This window comes from Cyprinodon tularosa, unplaced genomic scaffold (assembly GCF_016077235.1).
Source record: "Cyprinodon tularosa strain WSP-4 unplaced genomic scaffold, ASM1607723v1 ctg21, whole genome shotgun sequence".
NCBI lineage: Eukaryota > Metazoa > Chordata > Actinopteri > Cyprinodontiformes > Cyprinodontidae > Cyprinodon > Cyprinodon tularosa.
In genome coordinates this window covers 1,526,495-1,544,043 of record NW_024038778.1, presented here as the reverse complement: position 1 = coordinate 1,544,043, position 17,549 = coordinate 1,526,495, and the positions used below count along the sequence as shown (strand labels likewise).

At 36.5% G+C, this 17,549-nt stretch overlaps 1 protein-coding gene across 2 annotated transcripts in view; it reads left to right on the top strand.

The window, feature by feature from the left end:
* Positions 1-17,549, top strand: part of grin2ab (glutamate receptor, ionotropic, N-methyl D-aspartate 2A, b) — a 196,336-nt gene that overhangs the window by 164,248 nt on the left and 14,539 nt on the right. For both annotated transcript variants that reach the window (XM_038285320.1, XM_038285319.1), the window contains 5 exons: positions 3,819-3,987; positions 6,450-6,603; positions 7,830-7,955; positions 14,917-15,146; positions 15,778-15,938. In XM_038285320.1, coding sequence (XP_038141248.1) covers positions 3,819-3,987; positions 6,450-6,603; positions 7,830-7,955; positions 14,917-15,146; positions 15,778-15,938 — 840 coding nt within the window. The remainder of the gene's footprint in view (positions 1-3,818; positions 3,988-6,449; positions 6,604-7,829; positions 7,956-14,916; positions 15,147-15,777; positions 15,939-17,549) is intronic.

Sequence of the window (17,549 nt, the reverse complement as noted above, 5' to 3'; positions counted from 1 at the left end):
AAATGGCCACACAAACAAAAACTTTTAATAAAGCAGACTGGAGCAAAACAACCTTTTTAGAGTCATTACTGTTGAATTCTCCCCTGACAGTCCTATCTCTTCTCTCCCAAACCTACGCGACACTAATACGTATTGAAAGCAATGATTTTCTGCTGGGTGGATGAGATGTTGAGTTCTACAAAGTGATGTGATAAGTCCTTGTTAAGAAATGGACAGCCTTCATGTTAATAGCCCACGATTAACAGTCCATTTCAAAGGTATTTTAAAAGGATCAGCAATTCCGGTTAATGATTTGGCTCTTTAACTCCACCCACTGAATCCCTACAGATGACCATAAAGGTGTGCTTTCAGAAAGAAGAGACAGAGTTGAAAATATTCAGATACTAAACAAAGAATGTGAGAGAATGGGGCTAGTGTCTCCGTGACATTCGCTAACCTCAACCTTTTGCTATATCCTAAAATCATAATCCTATAACTAGGTCGAAGAAACACAAGAAATTCCCTTCTTGAGTGTGTAGTGTAGAAGTCCACCGCAAACGACAACTATAAATTACAATTTAACAAAAGTGTGTCTCGCTTGGTGTAGGCTGGTGCTACAAATTATACACACACTGACCTTTATGTTATTGAAATAACATAAAGGCATTAGTGGATATCAGGTGCAAACGCAAAGTTCTGCTGCATGCACAACACCTTGCAACAACAAAAAAAGGATGCTTGACTGTCGAAAGCCAAGTTATATACCCTGCAGATATAAGGGCATTCACTAATCAGCTGTATCCAACTGCTTTACAGCAAACTGTAAAGGAACTTGAAGCTATTACCCAAGAAAAAGAATTGCTGCACCTCACAGACTGTTAAACATGGCCTTAAGTGTATAAGTGGAATAACATCATTGAAAATAGACAGATATAGCCCAGGGTTATAATGGACTCTAAGTTGATGCTTAGTTGACTTTTATCTTCACACAACTTTAACTAAATGTTGTCCTTGATTTTTGTTTTTTATTCGTAGTGTAAGAAAAGGACAACGGACTGGGAGCTCTGTTATGCAATTATTTCCTTTCTTTTGTATTTATATGTTTGGCCTTCCTGGTGTGACTGACTGTATTTGAATGCCAAAATATTGATCTGATACATCCAATGTGGTGAAAAAGTGTGTGGCTTCTTACAGATTTCTTACAGATTTCATCAGTCTTTGTCAAACCTACATGTTTCATATCAGGAAAGGAAATACATTTTTAGACAAATTTAACCTGTCACATAGTTTTCAGATGATAAAATTATTCATTAAGCATAATTGATCAATCATTCTTACTAAAGTATTTACAACTGAGCAATTTTGAAATGAGAATTTCATTTATTAAGAGAAAAGTAATTTGAACAAACTTGGCCATATGTAAATTAGTAATTGCCCCTTATGAAGCTAAAAATCAAGCTTAATTAACAACAACAGCTAATTTGAATCACTGCCAGACTTGTAGGATTAGGAATGTATTTACTGTAAGTAGAACCCATCTATTAACATGAAGGCCCAAAGAATTCAAAAAGCCTCAAATCATGTCCTGATCTGAAAAGATACTACAGAGAGGATCATTATACATAAACAAGTCAAATAAAGAAATCATGCAGTGAATCAGGAGTGGCTGGTTTAAATGGATGAAAAATTGAGCAGCTTTACTTAAGCAAACCAGATCTGCAATAATTACTCATATGACACTTTATATAAGTCTTACAAGGGAAAGCAGATTTACAGTCTTGTATTTGTCTTTTCCAGTGGTCTGTTCTTTTATCGTCTGTTCTGCTCTGACAAAAGTTTAACTTTCTGTTTTATAACTGTTCACAAGGACATAACACAAACTGTCCTTGAAGAGAAGTTTCTCATAGGCCGCCTCATGTGGCAAGTTAACTGTCTTGAACTCGGGGAACATAGTCTCATCAGAAAAAATCCTTAAATATCAGCAGCAAACATGTTTTCAGGTGACAGTTGGGTAGATTACATGTGTTGTTTGACCTTGCAAGTATGAATGTGCCCTGAGCAAACACTTTGAAGGCAACAAAGCTGATTACTGCAGACATGGTGAAACATTGGATAGACAGAGTTGGTACAAGAGTTTTCTCACGATGCCGACTAAAATTGATCTAAGAGTGCATCAATGACTTCATCCAAGAAATCACAAAACAACCAACAAGGACATCTAGAACCCCAGGCCCGATGTCCAATTTAAGATTAGAGTTTAGAATTTACCTAGAGAAAAAGACCAGGCAAATTTTGAAACTATGTTAGAGTAACAAGGTCGAAACCACTGCTGACCCACAAGCAAAACAACACCCGTTTGACATAAAAAAAAAAGATAAAAAGGTTTGTGACTTTGAATTCAGTGACTTTTTTCTGCAAGACACTTGTACATTAAACACAGAAAAGTCTACCTTGGAATGGCAAAAAAAAGGGTTTATAGTGGGATATTTAAAGTCCAGTCTCATAACCTTAAACAGGCCATCTACGTTTAACACTAAGGGTAAATTAAAACAATTCTGCAAAGAAGGATGAACCAATGTTTTGTACAGTGATCTAAAAGATTTAGTGACAGTTATCATAAATACTTGATAGTAGTTGGTGCACAAAGGGTGGAGCAACCACTTAACCTACTGAAGTTATTATTTCTGATAATCTGACACAAATTTGTTTGACAAAAAGCTCAAAGGAAAGAAATATGTAAGGGGTTTGAATGTCACGGTTTAATCCATAAACACAACATTTACCCATTCACTTCTCCTGTTTCATTTCAGTTTTTGTTGCATCATAGCAAAAAAATAAACAAATGTGCTGACAATCTGGCATTGCTGCTGCATATGCTATGTGTAAATGTCTATTTTTTCCTACTGTCATAAGAATACAGCTGGGGCTCAGCTGTGAAGAAATAATGCATAGAGTGCGTGTGCATTCTAACACCTGGGACCAAGGCTGTCCAAACTTAGACGCTGAACACATACCATTAGCATCTTCCTTGTTTCAGATTAATTTTATCAGGCCACTGACTTTTGTTTAAATATTTTTTTTTAAATCCTTTGATCTTTCACATCTCTTACAGTGGTTCTTTGTTTTGTGTGCCCGGGGAATCCCTCAGTTCCTTATGAACTTTCTCTCAGATTGGATTCAGTGAAAAATGCCAAGTGAAAAGGTCATCGAGTTACAATCCATATAAGCGATATCAAAGATGGTCAACATAGGAATGAATTGAGTTTCAATGGAAATGCTTTTGAAAAAGGCCTGTTGGGTTTAATAGAATATGAAAATCACATAATTTAACCATTCAGTCCTGTTTGCCGTTCCTTTTTTTAGGGTTGACTGTCAATATTTGTTTGTTTTCTTTCTCTGAAGATGTCCATATGTGGCTGGAGAAAATGCAGGGAAATTGTTTTTTCTTTTGAAGAAACAGTGAGAAGCAAAGAAAGAGAGGAGCAAAGGGAAACTGATATTTTAATCATGTGGGCTGGTTGGCTTGTAACTATGTTTAAAGGCCAGCAGCATATGCCCAGTACCCTTGCGTTTTCATCTGGTTCGGTTAGTTGGCACTAAGAGAGGAACACATTCGCTGAAACACACTGCTCTGTCTCTCTCTGCCTTACAGCAGCGTTTCTGTTTACTCTGCCCCTTCGTCATCCCACTTTTACAGTTTGACTGCAGCACCAGATGTGCAGCCAGGAGCTCAGACTTCATCAATCAGACATGTTCACTTCTGGAATACGTCTATGTTCTCTTGTCTTAAAAAAAAACAGTTTGGTTAAAAAAAATTGTATTTTGGTTGTTTGTTTCAGAAACAGCACAGCAGGAGGTGCCTATATCAAACAGTGCTGCAAAGGTTTCTGTATCGACATTCTTAAGAAGATTGCCAGGAACGTGAAGTTTACTTATGATCTTTATCTGGTCACCAATGGAAAACATGGGAAGAAGATCAACAATGTGTGGAATGGCATGGTTGGAGAGGTAGTGTCATGTTAATTTCTAGAAAATCAGTTATTTATTACCTCTTGGTTTTATGTGGAAACACTTGAAATATGACACTTCCCTTTTTTTCCTTGTATTAAAAAAAATAATAATCCTTTGCAAGAGTCCATTATCTATGACAAAGGTATCACAACATTTCTTGTTTAAAGTATTGCCATTGCAAAGGATGCTGATTTTACTGGATGTTTTACATCAGACACAATGAATTTACATTGTAATGTACATGGCAATGATATATTTGACCAGCTTAAGTATCTTTAAAGCTACAGTGTGTAATAATTACAGGGATATACAGTCAGAAATTTAATATATTATACATAACTATGTTATTTATCATCCTCTACATGCTCAGCCTCTTAACCTTAATATTTGCGTTGCCTTAGAATTCGTTATTTATAATTACATAGGAGCGGGTCTCGCAGCCATGGAGGCAGACATCTTTGCGCTACGGCAACGCAGAGCCAACAAACTAGCGATTGCGAGATCGCCCATTACGCTCGAAAGTAACTACGGCAAGTTGAGAGAGATGAACTGAGACGGTACTGAACACACAGACTAATGAAATACTATCTGTAAAATTATCTATATAAACAAACCTCATCACTTGAGAAGGTAGGTGATGCGGACGTCGTGGAAGACATTTTGTCCCGTAACGCTCGCCGTACTGTTGGGGGGGAGAAGCGGTGGGGGGGAGATGTTCATGTTGCTGCGGTCTGCAGTCTGGACGTTAGATGTCGCTGAAAATTACACACTGTAGCTTTAAGTGGCCTTGGCACAAAAAAACATGTACATTTCTAGAGTCTAAGTGTCGAAATATTGTTGAATTTTTTTTGGGATGATTAAAATGAATGGAAAATATTACTTAATTGAATCTATAAACACAAAATTAGAAATTTAAATTGCATTAACCTGTTTTTTCAGATTCTATTTCACCTTTCAGAGGTTTTATAAATACTTATTATTTACTGTTTAATGTAAGACCATGGTAAAAGTATTTAAGTAAAAGTAAAACTACATGTATTATATGTATTATATACATGTTTTGGACTTAAATGGTCATTTAAGAAAATAAAAAATTTGAAAATGAAAATTTAAGAAAACAAAATGTAAGAAAAAATAAAAAATAAACTTAAAAAACAATTCTATGTGCAGATATAGGTTTATTTCCCTTTTTTGCTCACTGTGTTGATAAAGACAGCATAAAAAACATATTGATTCTAAATAGTTTTCTTTTTTTATTTTTCTCTTGTATTAACATAATTAAAGTTACAACATTTAAAAAAGATTTGAGTAAATTTAAACTCTAAAAAAATGTAATGGAAATGGGTTGTCCCAACCGATCCATCATCTACAATGGTTCCCAGCCCCCTTTATTCATCCATGTTGCTGTAAAACTGTACTTAACTGGAAAGAGTTTAAGCTCTTGATTTGACCTCTCTTGCAGTTGGTACAGCATGTAGTTGTTTATATATTTATTTCATATAATTCAAGCCAATTTAACAAAAAGGTGTAATAGGAAAAGATAAAAAAACAGATTCTCAAAAAAGAGGAAAAGATTAAAATATGATTTTGTTACTAGCTTTTGGAACAGCTGCTAAACTAACACAAATCAATATAATATTACAAACCAAACCACAGTTAACGTTTTCTATCGCTATATGTTAAGGAAAACACTCTATAGCTATAAAGAACAGCTACATAAAGAAAATGTTGTCAGACATTTTTAAATTTAAAACACATATAATAAATGTACAAAAGATTAAAACTTAAATCTGGGATATTTACCAGCCTTATTTAATGATAGTTCCAAAGTCAGCATGCTCAATTTGCAGCATGGAAATATTTGGGGTGGTTGAGGTCATTTTAAAGCAACATTTGAACCCTGCATCTATGGGTTTTTATTTACCAGACTTGCTAACTTTCATAGCCTGTTTATAATGTTTGACTCAAAGGGTATTAATCTTTATAACAGCAATGAGTTTAATGGATTTAAAATCAAGGGCCCAATGTTTCCCTTTAAGTGTAATTCATAATAATGCTGTAAAACAAATGCTAGACGTGTATTCTCTCACTTTCCTTCTTGTAATTTTGTACTTTACAGTTAAAAAAATCAATACATTTGTTTAAATTTTGCATTATAATTTGAGTATATAAATTACCTTTTAATTAATCATAAAGAACAAACAAATAAACCAGTGAAACAGGATAATAGCATTGTAAATATTTAGGAAAAAACAGCTAAATTAAACCATAGAAAATAAATGGCAAATTTTATTTTTAATTGCGAGCAATAGGTCAAAGTGACCTCCACCAGTAGCTGAACATTTGCATTACTGACCACTATCACTGTGATATTTCACATCCAAACCCAAACTGAAAAGCCACGAAGAATCTGAGAGAGGCTAGCTCTGAGTGTTAAGATTATTTTTTACATTTCTCAGGTGGTGTACAAGAAGGCCATCATGGCTGTGGGGTCACTGACCATAAACGAAGAGAGGTCAGAGGTCATCGACTTCTCTGTGCCCTTTGTGGAGACTGGCATCAGTGTCATGGTGTCACGCAGCAATGGAACTGTCTCACCCTCTGCATTCCTTGGTAGGTATTTCAGCATTTCGTCAATAAAATGTGTTTTCCCATTTCAGTTTTTTTCAGCCTTACACCGTGCTGAGCCAAATACTAGAGGCAGAATAATGGAGAGATGCTATCATGTTGGCAAAATCCCAAATATGAAATGGAATACTTAATTTACAGACTATATGATGGCCCAAATCTACTTGTACTCTGACTTTATCTGGGCCTTAGCACCCTGAGCACATTAATATTTCTACCAGAGCAGAGCAAGTAGAGCATGCCAGCTGTTTCTTTTTCCTGTTATTTTTTTGAAAAGACAGCTTAGACAAAGCTGTCTTGATGTTTGTCTTCTTCCTCTTCTTACTCTTCTTCCACTTCTCCAATTGTTCAGATGATGAGAAACTGAAGCACTCCTCAGTGCTTGCCTAATGTCCTGTATTGTTGCTGGAGTACAGTGGGGTGGGGGGTGTTGGTCTCTGTGTGTGTCGGTCCCAGTGCATCAAGGCATGTGTCTGAATTACAAAGGGAAAAAAAGTGTTTAGGGTAATGCCTAATATATCTGGGCATTTTCGTATAGATGTAAAGGATGTGTGGAGAATGAATGTGCTTTGGCTGTGTGTACCATGTGCGTGTGTGTGTGTTAGTGTGTCAAGCAGGGCTCAGGGTATCAGTTACGGTTCAGTATCTCTCGCACTCATATTAGAGGCACCTCAGCGCACAATCTCTCAGGGTTGGCTAACCCTGGCAGTTACATACTTACACATGCAGTGGCACAAATACACACACACACATCAACATAGAAATTGTCTGGGATCAACATCTCTGGCACTCATCGCGCTCTCTGAACTCCTGCCCTGCTGCACACCGAATGCAGAATCATTCCCACACAAATAAATCATACACACATGTCGATAGTCGGGGTACATCGGATCGCCAAGAGTTTGAATCTCATCTCCCCCACCTTCCCCCCCCCCTGCCCCAAGCCTCTCCCTCTCTCAGCTCTCATCCAGGGGAATAATGAAAAATATGGAAATGTGCTCCTTCAAACTCTCTATGACTAACTCTGTCCCTCTCCTTCCTTCCCTAGCTTCTTACTACTGTTTCCTCCATCATATTGTGTAACTCCCTCCCTTCCAAATTCTGTGTTGTTATTTTTTTCCCCCTCCATCTCCTTACTCTCTTTGACGTCTCTCCAGTCCATGGACTCAGTTTCACTAACACTGAGTGTCTCCTTCTCTTCCTTCTTCCAGAGCCCTTCAGCGCATCAGTTTGGGTGATGATGTTTGTGATGCTGCTCATTGTCACAGCCATCGCCGTCTTTCTCTTTGAGTTTGTCAGTCCACTGGGCTTCAACCGCAACTTGGCCCAAGGCAAAGGTAGACTTGCGCGCACACATGCAATCAGGAATATCACACCAATCATTTTCCCAGCAGTAGGAAGCAGCAAATCCAAGTTTACCCAGAGGCAAGAAAAAAATGACCTATTATTGCTCAGTTCATGCAAACGCTAGAACACATTTCCATTTTTTTTCCCAAAGCTGCTTACAAGGACTTTTGTTTGAAAGCACCATCTAAACATAGGACCTGAGGCCATCCTGTTAACTCTTAACTCACTGAATTTTAATCTAATGTACAACTTCTTTGGAAACTAGTAGGTTAAAAATGAAAAACATTTCTTTCATTAACCTGAATATGATGCAGAAAATTCACATTCAGTTAATTTTTATCTCTCAGGGTGATAAAATATTTTGACATCTAAGTAGAGTAAATTATTAATTTTATAGCATAAATTCACAGTTTTTTCCCAAACAAGATGGTGCCCCCTTTAACCAGGGAAACAGCAACCTGTGAGAACAACAAAGATGCACGTCTCTGGTTGTAGGTCAACATTTATGAATCTGGTGTTTTTGAAATAGTAACAAAACCCACTCCACCCACAGTGAAACATTTTAGTGGCTGTATTTCTCCTACGGGGAGAGGGAAGGTTTAGCTAAAAACAGTGCAATAATAGATTAAAACTTGTTAGAAAGTGCAAAAGACTTAAAGGGGACCTATTATTCTTCCTTTTAAACAAGTTGGGGTATGCCTATGGGCTATAAAAACATGTTCACTACACTTTCTGCACAGAATTGTTCTCAGATAATGAGATTTCACCTCCTTAGTTCCACCTATTTTGATCTCCTTTTGGAACGAATCGCTTAGGTCACTGTCACCTTTATGCAAATAAGATATAGCTTACCCGCAGGGCCGGCGATTGCTATAGGCGAGCTAGGCAATTGCCTAGGGCGACAAATGTGTTGGGGGCGCCCTCTATACTTAGCGTCGCCCTTAGGCTTACTTCCCATTAATCATAGAATTAGAAAAAAAAGCGAATTAAACCGGTTATGAAGCGTCCGTCAGTATGACTTAAGCTTACGTATATATAAATAGCAAAATATGAACAAATAAATATACCACAGTTTTTTTATTTATTTTTTCACATTTAAGAGAAAATCGGAAAAGATTCTGATCTCTTTTCAAGCGCCCTCCAACCCGGAAGTCGTGACGTCAATCACTGCAGCATGTCCACCAATATTTTGGAATGAAATTGTAAGCAAACAGATATTAAAAGTAAAACAAGTGAATTCTGACACTTAACTTTGCTCGCGACTCGAGGATGGCTGAACGGAAAAGACTCCCCTCTCCTCCTCCAGCTGCTGCCGCAGTCGGCCCGTCTTAATCATCCACTCAGAGTACCACTGGTAAGCGCACACAGACTTTGTAGCTTGTCCGGTCAGTTAAAAATATTAATTGTGAAATCCGGCTTGTAATCGGAAGCATACAAGCTAGTTAGCTTGAAAAGTAAATAAAGTTTCAGACGTGCTGCGTGATGATGTGTTCAGATTGGCTCAGTAAAATGACAATTAGGTTATCATGATGCGTTCAAGTGTAACGTAAAGAAAACGGGAAATTTTGTTTTTGGCGAAAAACATGAGTAATACAGTTGTATATTGCTCTATATATAATTAAACTACTGATGCCAACATTTATTAAAAATTACATTTAATTTAAAATACAATTTTTTATTTGTTAAATATTTTCCTAATCACTAAAAACATGATGAAAAGTGACAGTAGACAATATATTCACCAACAATTGTGAAAATATATTCTAGTTAGTTTTATGTCATTTCCAAGTGGCCTATTACATTAGCCATGTTTATTGAAGGCTAGAAACGTTTTTGTTATGCTCACTTGTTAAGCAATAGAAGCAATACCAGTTCTGTTAATAAAATTTTGTTGCATCGTCTTTCCACCAAATAACAGAAAAGTATCGATAGTGGTATCGATAAAGACTCGGATCGATAAGGAGTATCGATAAAGGTATCGATATCAATAAATATTAACGATCCCCATCCCTAATGTTGACATTTTTTTCTCAGAATTATGTGCTATATTATTAGCTTGAGAATGGGTAGAAGATACTAATATAAATAAAATATTTTGTAGTGATTATCTGCATTGAGTGTTCAAAAGGGATGTACAGGTGCTGGTCATAAAATTAGAATATCATGAAAAAGTAGATTGATTTCAGTAATTCCATTTAAAAAGTGAAACTTGTATATTATATTCATACATTACATACAAACTCATATATTTCAGATGTTTATTTTGTTTAATTTTGATGATTACAAATGACAACAAATGAAAATCTCAAATTCATCATATCAGAAAATTAGAATATTGTGAAAAGGTTCAAAATTGATGGCCCCTGGTGCCACACTCTAATCAGCTAATTAACTCAAACCACCTGCAAAAGCCTTTAAATGGTCTTTCAGTCTAGTTCTATAGGCTACACAATCATGGGGAAGACTGCTGACTTGACAGTTGTCCAAAAGACGACCATCGACACCTTGCACAAGGAGGGCAAGACACAAAAGGTCATCGCTAAAGAGGCTGGCTGTTCACAGAGCTCAGTGTCCAAGCACATTAATAGAGAGGCGAAGGGAAGGAAAAGATGTGGTCGAAAAAAGTGTACAAGCAAGAGAGATAACCGCACCCTGGAGAGGATTGTGAAACAAAACCCATTCAAAAATGTGGGGGAGATTCACAAAGAGTGGACTGCAGCTGGAGTGAGTGCTTCAAGAACCACCACACACAGACGTATGAAAGACATGGGTTTCTGCTGTCGCATTCCTTGTGTCAAGCCACTCTTGAACCACAGACAGCGTCAGAAGCGTCTTGCCTGGGCTAAAGAGAAACAGGACTGGACTGCTGGTGAGTGGTCCAAAGTCATGTTCTCTGATGAAAGTAAATTTTGCATTTCCTTTGGAAATCAAGGTCCCAGAGTCTGGAGGAAAAGAAGAGAGGCACTTCATCCACGTTGCTTGAAGTCCAGTGTAAAGTTTCCACAGTCAGTGATGGTTTGGGGTGCCATGTCATCTGCTGGTGTTGGTCCATTGTGTTTTCTGAGGTCCAGGGTCAACGCAGCCACATACCAGGAAGTTTTAGAGCACTTCATGCTTCCTGCAGCTGACCAACTTTTTGGAGATGCAGATTTCATTTTCCAACAGGACTTGGCACCTGCACACAGTGCCAAAGCTACCAGTACCTGGTTGAAGGACCATGGTATCCCTGTACTTAATTGGCCAGCAAACTCTCCTGACCTTAACCCCATAGAAAATCTATGGGGTATTGTGAAGAAGAAGATGCAATACACCAGACCCAACAATTCAGAAGAGCTAAAAGCCACTATTAGAGCAACCTGGGCTATCATAACACCTGAGCAGTGCCACAGACTGATCGACTCCATGCCACGCCGCATTGCTGCAGTAATACAGGCCAAAGGAGGCCCAACTAAATACTGAGTGCTGTACATGCTCATACTTTTCATGTTCATACTTTTCAGTTGGCCAACATTTCTATAAATCCTTTGTTTTTATTGGTCTTCAGTAATATTCTAATTTTCTGATATGATGAATTTGAGATTTTCATTTGTTGTCATTTGTAATCATCAAAATTAAACAAAATAAACATCTGAAATATATGAGTTTGTATGTAATGTATGAATATAATATACAAGTTTCACTTTTTAAATGGAATTACTGAAATCAATCTACTTTTTCATGATATTCTAATTTTATGACCAGCACCTGTACAAATAATCATCAAAATATATGAAGTTATGGCTGTTCATCATAGAATATGTGAACAAAAAAAAAAACAACAACTTCAAACTTTTTATTTTGTAATGGTATTCATAAAAGCACTTTTGTTTGTAGAGGGTTAATCCGTTCTTTAATCACTAATCAATGTCAGAAATCAGGGTAAATATACCTGATATATTTTATTTAGAGGAAAATTTTGTTTATCTCATTTCTATTTATGTTCAAATGATTTAATTGAACTGGAAAAGAAAATTTAATTTAATGTTTATCAATTACTTTTTATGTAGTCCTTGGTTGAAGAATTTCTTAAATTTATTATTTTTTATTGTTATTTGGTAATTTCTGAAATTGATTTATTTAATATTTGTTTAATGTGTGTTAAATTTGTTAATTGTCTGAAATAAATTCATTCAATGATTCAATCCAGTTTTTTAGTTATACTTTACCTAAGTGTCCTTACAGATGGTTAAAAGTGTTTTTGCACAGTCCTAACTTTGAGTGTGTAATAAATTATTTAAAATAAGAGGTACTGAAACCTATTCTGGTATTTGTCTATGCATCACTCCATGCTAAGTTACAGTTTTTACTGAATGCTTAAACACAACCTTGATTCTTATAGCACAATTTCTAAAACTATTAATACTTATAGCAAATCCACTCACTGAACTCAATGAAGCACTGAACAGATGCTGAAAACAGTATTCGTATTTAGCACGGCAAAAGTGAGCGGGGGGGGGGGGGGCAAAACTCAATCTCGCCTAGGGCAACCAAAGGGCTAGAACCGGCCCTGCTTACCCGTTCCTCAGAGTAATGATTATACTCACTCTCTACACTGGAAAATAACTGTAAAACGATGCAGAACAGTGCAACCATCTTTTGACCCTGAGTCAAATGCTGATGCAAAAAAAAACAATATAATAATACAATTTAAATCTAGTGTATATTCTCCAAATGTGGCTACAGCAAGCTGTTAATGTAATATCCCTGGTAACAAGTTGGGCTTACAACTCTAACAACCACTGTTTACATTTTGGAGAATTTGCCATCTGTAAAAGGTTTAGTGCTACACTGCAAAAAATTAAAAACCTAATTAAGTCATTTTTTCTTAAAACAAGTACATTTTCCCTTAAAATTAGGAGGTAAATGACACTTTGCTAATGGAACAAGACAATTTACATTCAAGAAAGAAAAAACAATTGTATTGTCTTATTTCAAGTGCATCTATCTTATTTTAAGAGTAAAATACTAATTCATTTGGTCGATTATCTTTTTTACTTACTTAAATAAAGGGTAAATACACTAAATATAAGAAATTTTTACTTATTTCTAGATTATTTTACAGTGTACACAGCAACGGTTGCCTGATTACAGCTAACCCTACTGCACGTTAGGTCTCACTGACTCCTCTTTTATCCTGTATCATTTTCATATCAAGCTCTAAACACGACCTATAATGTTTTATTACACGGTCACTGGGAAATGAGCTATGTCAGCATCAGTTCTCAGTCCCAAATCCAGTGAAGTTTCCTCCATGAGTCAAATGTGTATCTGATATTTACTTTGACAATTACTGGCTTCTATCATATTTGTTTTGTTTTGATTCACTCTTTTTAGTGGATTTTGACTAGATTTTTGTCTTTAAACTACTGCTTCTTCCTCTATTATTACTCCTACTTCGGAAACAACCATGACTTCCTGTATCAAAGCTGACAAGAGCACACATCCAGCATCAATTGACATCACACCCATAGGACTGTGCAGAAAAATTGGCCCCTGAACTGTAGCATATTATGCAGCACACAGCCTGTTTAAGGCAGTGGAGAGATACATTTTAACATTTCATCACAATTCCTGCCTCTAGTTCCTCTGAGTAGCGTATTGTTAGTTTTAGCTTGTACTTAATGACAAATAATCTTCCTGCCAAACAGCAATACATGGCACCTTATTAAGTATTCACTGTGTCCTACGCGAAGTGATTTTTTTTTTTCCAAATTTGTTTTCTTGGGTAATCCAGTTGCAAGATTTTAATCAAAATGATGGCATGAAGCTCTGTTCTGCTTGACTGTGAGAATGTACACATGCTGTTATTACGGCAACAACAAAACATTTGCTTTTTTCCGCTACAACTGTACAGCGCATACAGCAGTAAAACCAGCAGACCAAATTTACTCCTTTTATAATGATAAAGTGGGTGGAGCTCTGTCTGGTTGGTGAAGCTGGGGTTGTTAGGTGAGAGGCAGTAAACATTGATTGTGACATAATAATCAGTGCAGTTTTCAAATGAGTCCTTTTTTTAGACACCAAAAGAAAATTTGCTTATCTCTGGATAATGGCTCGATTTTTTTAAGAACTTGTGCTTTTTGTACTATGGGGAACCAACTCTGCCATATCTAAAAATCATATGCAGAAATAAATAAATTTTAAAAAATACAATAAACAAATAAATGTAAGTAGAGATTAAATTATACAGTGAGACATATATTAATATATCTCTTTTAATTAGCTTCTTTATATATTCACCTTTGTAATAGTTATGTTATTTATTTATTTTCCTATATAATCTTCAACTCTGTTTATTTATTTTATCATTTTGAAGTATTTATTTATGTTCATGATATATTTTTGTCTGTTTTATTCTTCCTTTGTATTTCTTTACCCTCTTTATTTGTTTAACACTATTTATTCCTGCCTGTTGTTTTTACATTTCTATATGCATTTCAAAATACAAAGGAAGAATAAAACAGACAAAAATATTATATCATGCACATAAATAAATGCAAAAAAAAGTAATAAATAAATAAAGTTGAAGATTATAAAGGACAATAAATAAATAAAGAAGCTAATTAAAAGAGTATAATTTAATTTCTACCTACATTTATTTGTTTATTGTATTTTGGGGGGCAATTAATTTTATGATTATTTATTTTTTGAGCATTTATTTATTTTTGTAGATGGTTTTTGTAGACCTGTTTAAATAAATTAGCAGGGATTTGGCAGCAACAGTTTGGTGGGGGGGAGGGGGGGGGTATTCTAGCAACTTTAAATCATAAAAAAGTTTGATGAAGCTATTTTGACAATGTCAAGACAGTGTCTTTAGTGTTTCATAAAGTCTATCTTGGCCTCACCATCATATTATCTTCTTCTGCTTTTTCTTTTTCTTTTTTTTTGTCTTACCTCCTTCCGGATTGTTAGACCCCCATGGTCCATCTTTCACCATTGGAAAGGCCATATGGCTTCTGTGGGGTCTGGTTTTCAACAACTCTGTGCCTGTGCAGAACCCAAAAGGCACCACCAGTAAATTCATCGTCTCCGTGTGGGCCTTCTTTGCTGTAATCTTTCTGGCCTCCTACACTGCTAACCTGGCCGCTTTCATGATCCAGGAAGAGTTTGTGGACCAAGTCACGGGACTGTCTGACAAAAAGGTACATTTTCACAAATATAGGCACAGACATACATATATATACAGTACACACATGCACACTCACAGTCAGGGTTGCTCTTGTAATGGATGCCAGGCCTGCGGCCAGACAAGGGTCTCTGGGGAGCGCCCTCGGGCTTCACAGCCCAAACCCACTGGCCGTCCCTGTCACCTCACTAACACTGCCAGCACAGCAATGCCACAGACACACGCACTCACACACACACACAGGCTGCAAAGATCAAAGGCGAGTGTGTGTTTAGTTCTCAGAGCTTGGCAGTGTCAGCAGAACCCAAGCCAGTCTTACACTACACTGGAAACGCAATGATGATGACTGATGAGTCCTCTCTGCTGTCTTTCCTTTCTCCTTTTCCCTCCGTCTCCTCTTGTCACTCTCCTCCCTTTCTTCCCTCCCTCTTCAGCGCCTCTCATTCATTTTTTTTTTACATTTTTGCCCCCATTACTGCTGGGACTTTCTTTTTCCTCTTTTTCTTCTCCCCCTTCTCTCCTTTTTCTGATGTCACTGACCTGTGCCTTTCATCTTTGCCTCTCCCTCTGTGCTCTTTCCACTCATCCAAATTACACTTTTTTAACAACTGCCGTTTCTCTTGCTTTCATTATTTCTATCCCTGCAGTTCCAAAGCCCGTATTCCTACTCCCCTCCATTTCGCTTTGGGACGGTTCCCAACGGCAGCACTGAGCGCAACATTCGAAAGAACTACCCAGATATGCACCAGTATATGACTAAATACCACCAGACAGGCGTCGTGGATGCGCTGGTCAGCCTCAAGACAGGGTAATGTAAACTGGTCGACCCTGTCAATGTCACCTTAGAAATCTTGACAATGGAAGACAATATCTGTTTATTTGTGTTGTAAAAATGTTAAAAAATTATCTAAGCCCATGGCTTAAACTTGCTAAAATACTGCAGTAGTTTTGCTCAGTGTTTCTCTCACTGACAGTAAAATGTTTGCAAGTGCTCATTATAGACTCTTGCTTCTGCAAAAAAAAAGGAGAAGCTGCCAACACAGGAAAACTGTAATTTGCTCTAGAGTCGTCTACCCTTTATTCTCCCTCTGTAATACACAATAGTAGCAGAGCAGGTTTTTAGTGTCCCATGGGCTTTAATCTTTAGGGTATTTTCTACAAACATAATTTTAGTTTTTGCTTTTGCATTAATTACTTTATTGAGATGGCACAGCAAATGAAAAAGTTTGTTTCTTACATCTCACACAGTTATACAACTCCAAACCACTATAATGAATGTTTTTGGCACAGTGATCAATAATTAAATACATCATAAGTAAAAAATTCTGCAGAAGAAAATCTAATCACTTTTGTTTGGGATGACAGAACCAATGAAAGATGCTCTCTGTCCACATTATACTGTTTTTCGTTTGTTTGTTTTTTAAGTGAGTCTAATGAATTATTAAAACAGTCTTAATAATCTGTGCTACAACCAATAAAAATGTGTTTATTAAATATAAGCCCTTTGGTGAACAGTTACAGTGTTAGGAATATGTTTAATAGAACCCATAGGTTGTATTTATTCAATTATATTTAGACATTTAAGGACACTTAAACACTTTCTGATGTCTCAGCCTCATATTGGAGGTATCTAGAGAGCACTTTGCATTTGTTCGCACCTGTGCTTTAAATGTATACAGAAGTAATTTCCCTCTGGGATTATTTAAGTATTTCTGATTCCGATTCAAGCAAGATTGCATCATTGCCACATGCTTTTTTCTCGGTTTTTGTATTAAAGGTGAAGAGTCCTGCAAAACAAACATACCTTAAGTATTATAGCTTATCTCTGCTTTATTTTTTTTATTTCATGAGAATATGTAGAAACTTTAAATCTTTACCAGTTTAACTATCATGTGATAAATGTCCTTTTCCCAAAGACTGCCTCCAAAATAAGAAAAAGGAGAGAACAGGCCTGTTACAGGTAAATAAGTCAGATTTCAGTTCACCTTCATCAAGGATAGAATGAGTGCGACAAAAACAACCATTCACCTACACCTAGTGTACCTTTAATTTTGGCCAACAATCGCTCACATTTTATTTTTGGTTTGTTTTGTTCCAAGAGGAACCCATCAAATAGGGCAGTAAGGACAGGGGATTGAACATTTAGGGTGAAAAACATTAAAGCAGAGAGATATATGTTGTTTCACTCCAAGTGTGTATGTTGTGAAGCCGTAAATAAATATGTGGAAAGCACTTCATGTCTCCTGTTAAGTACAGTAGGGGATCTGTGAGGCTATGGGCCTGTTTCACTGGTATCATGATCTATTTGAAATGGCAAGAAATTTCAAATCACATCTGGTTAACTCTAGCAAAGAACTAAAAACTTTGAGTCAGTTCAGTATTTTTAATTAGTATAGTATAGTAGTAGCCAAATAAACAA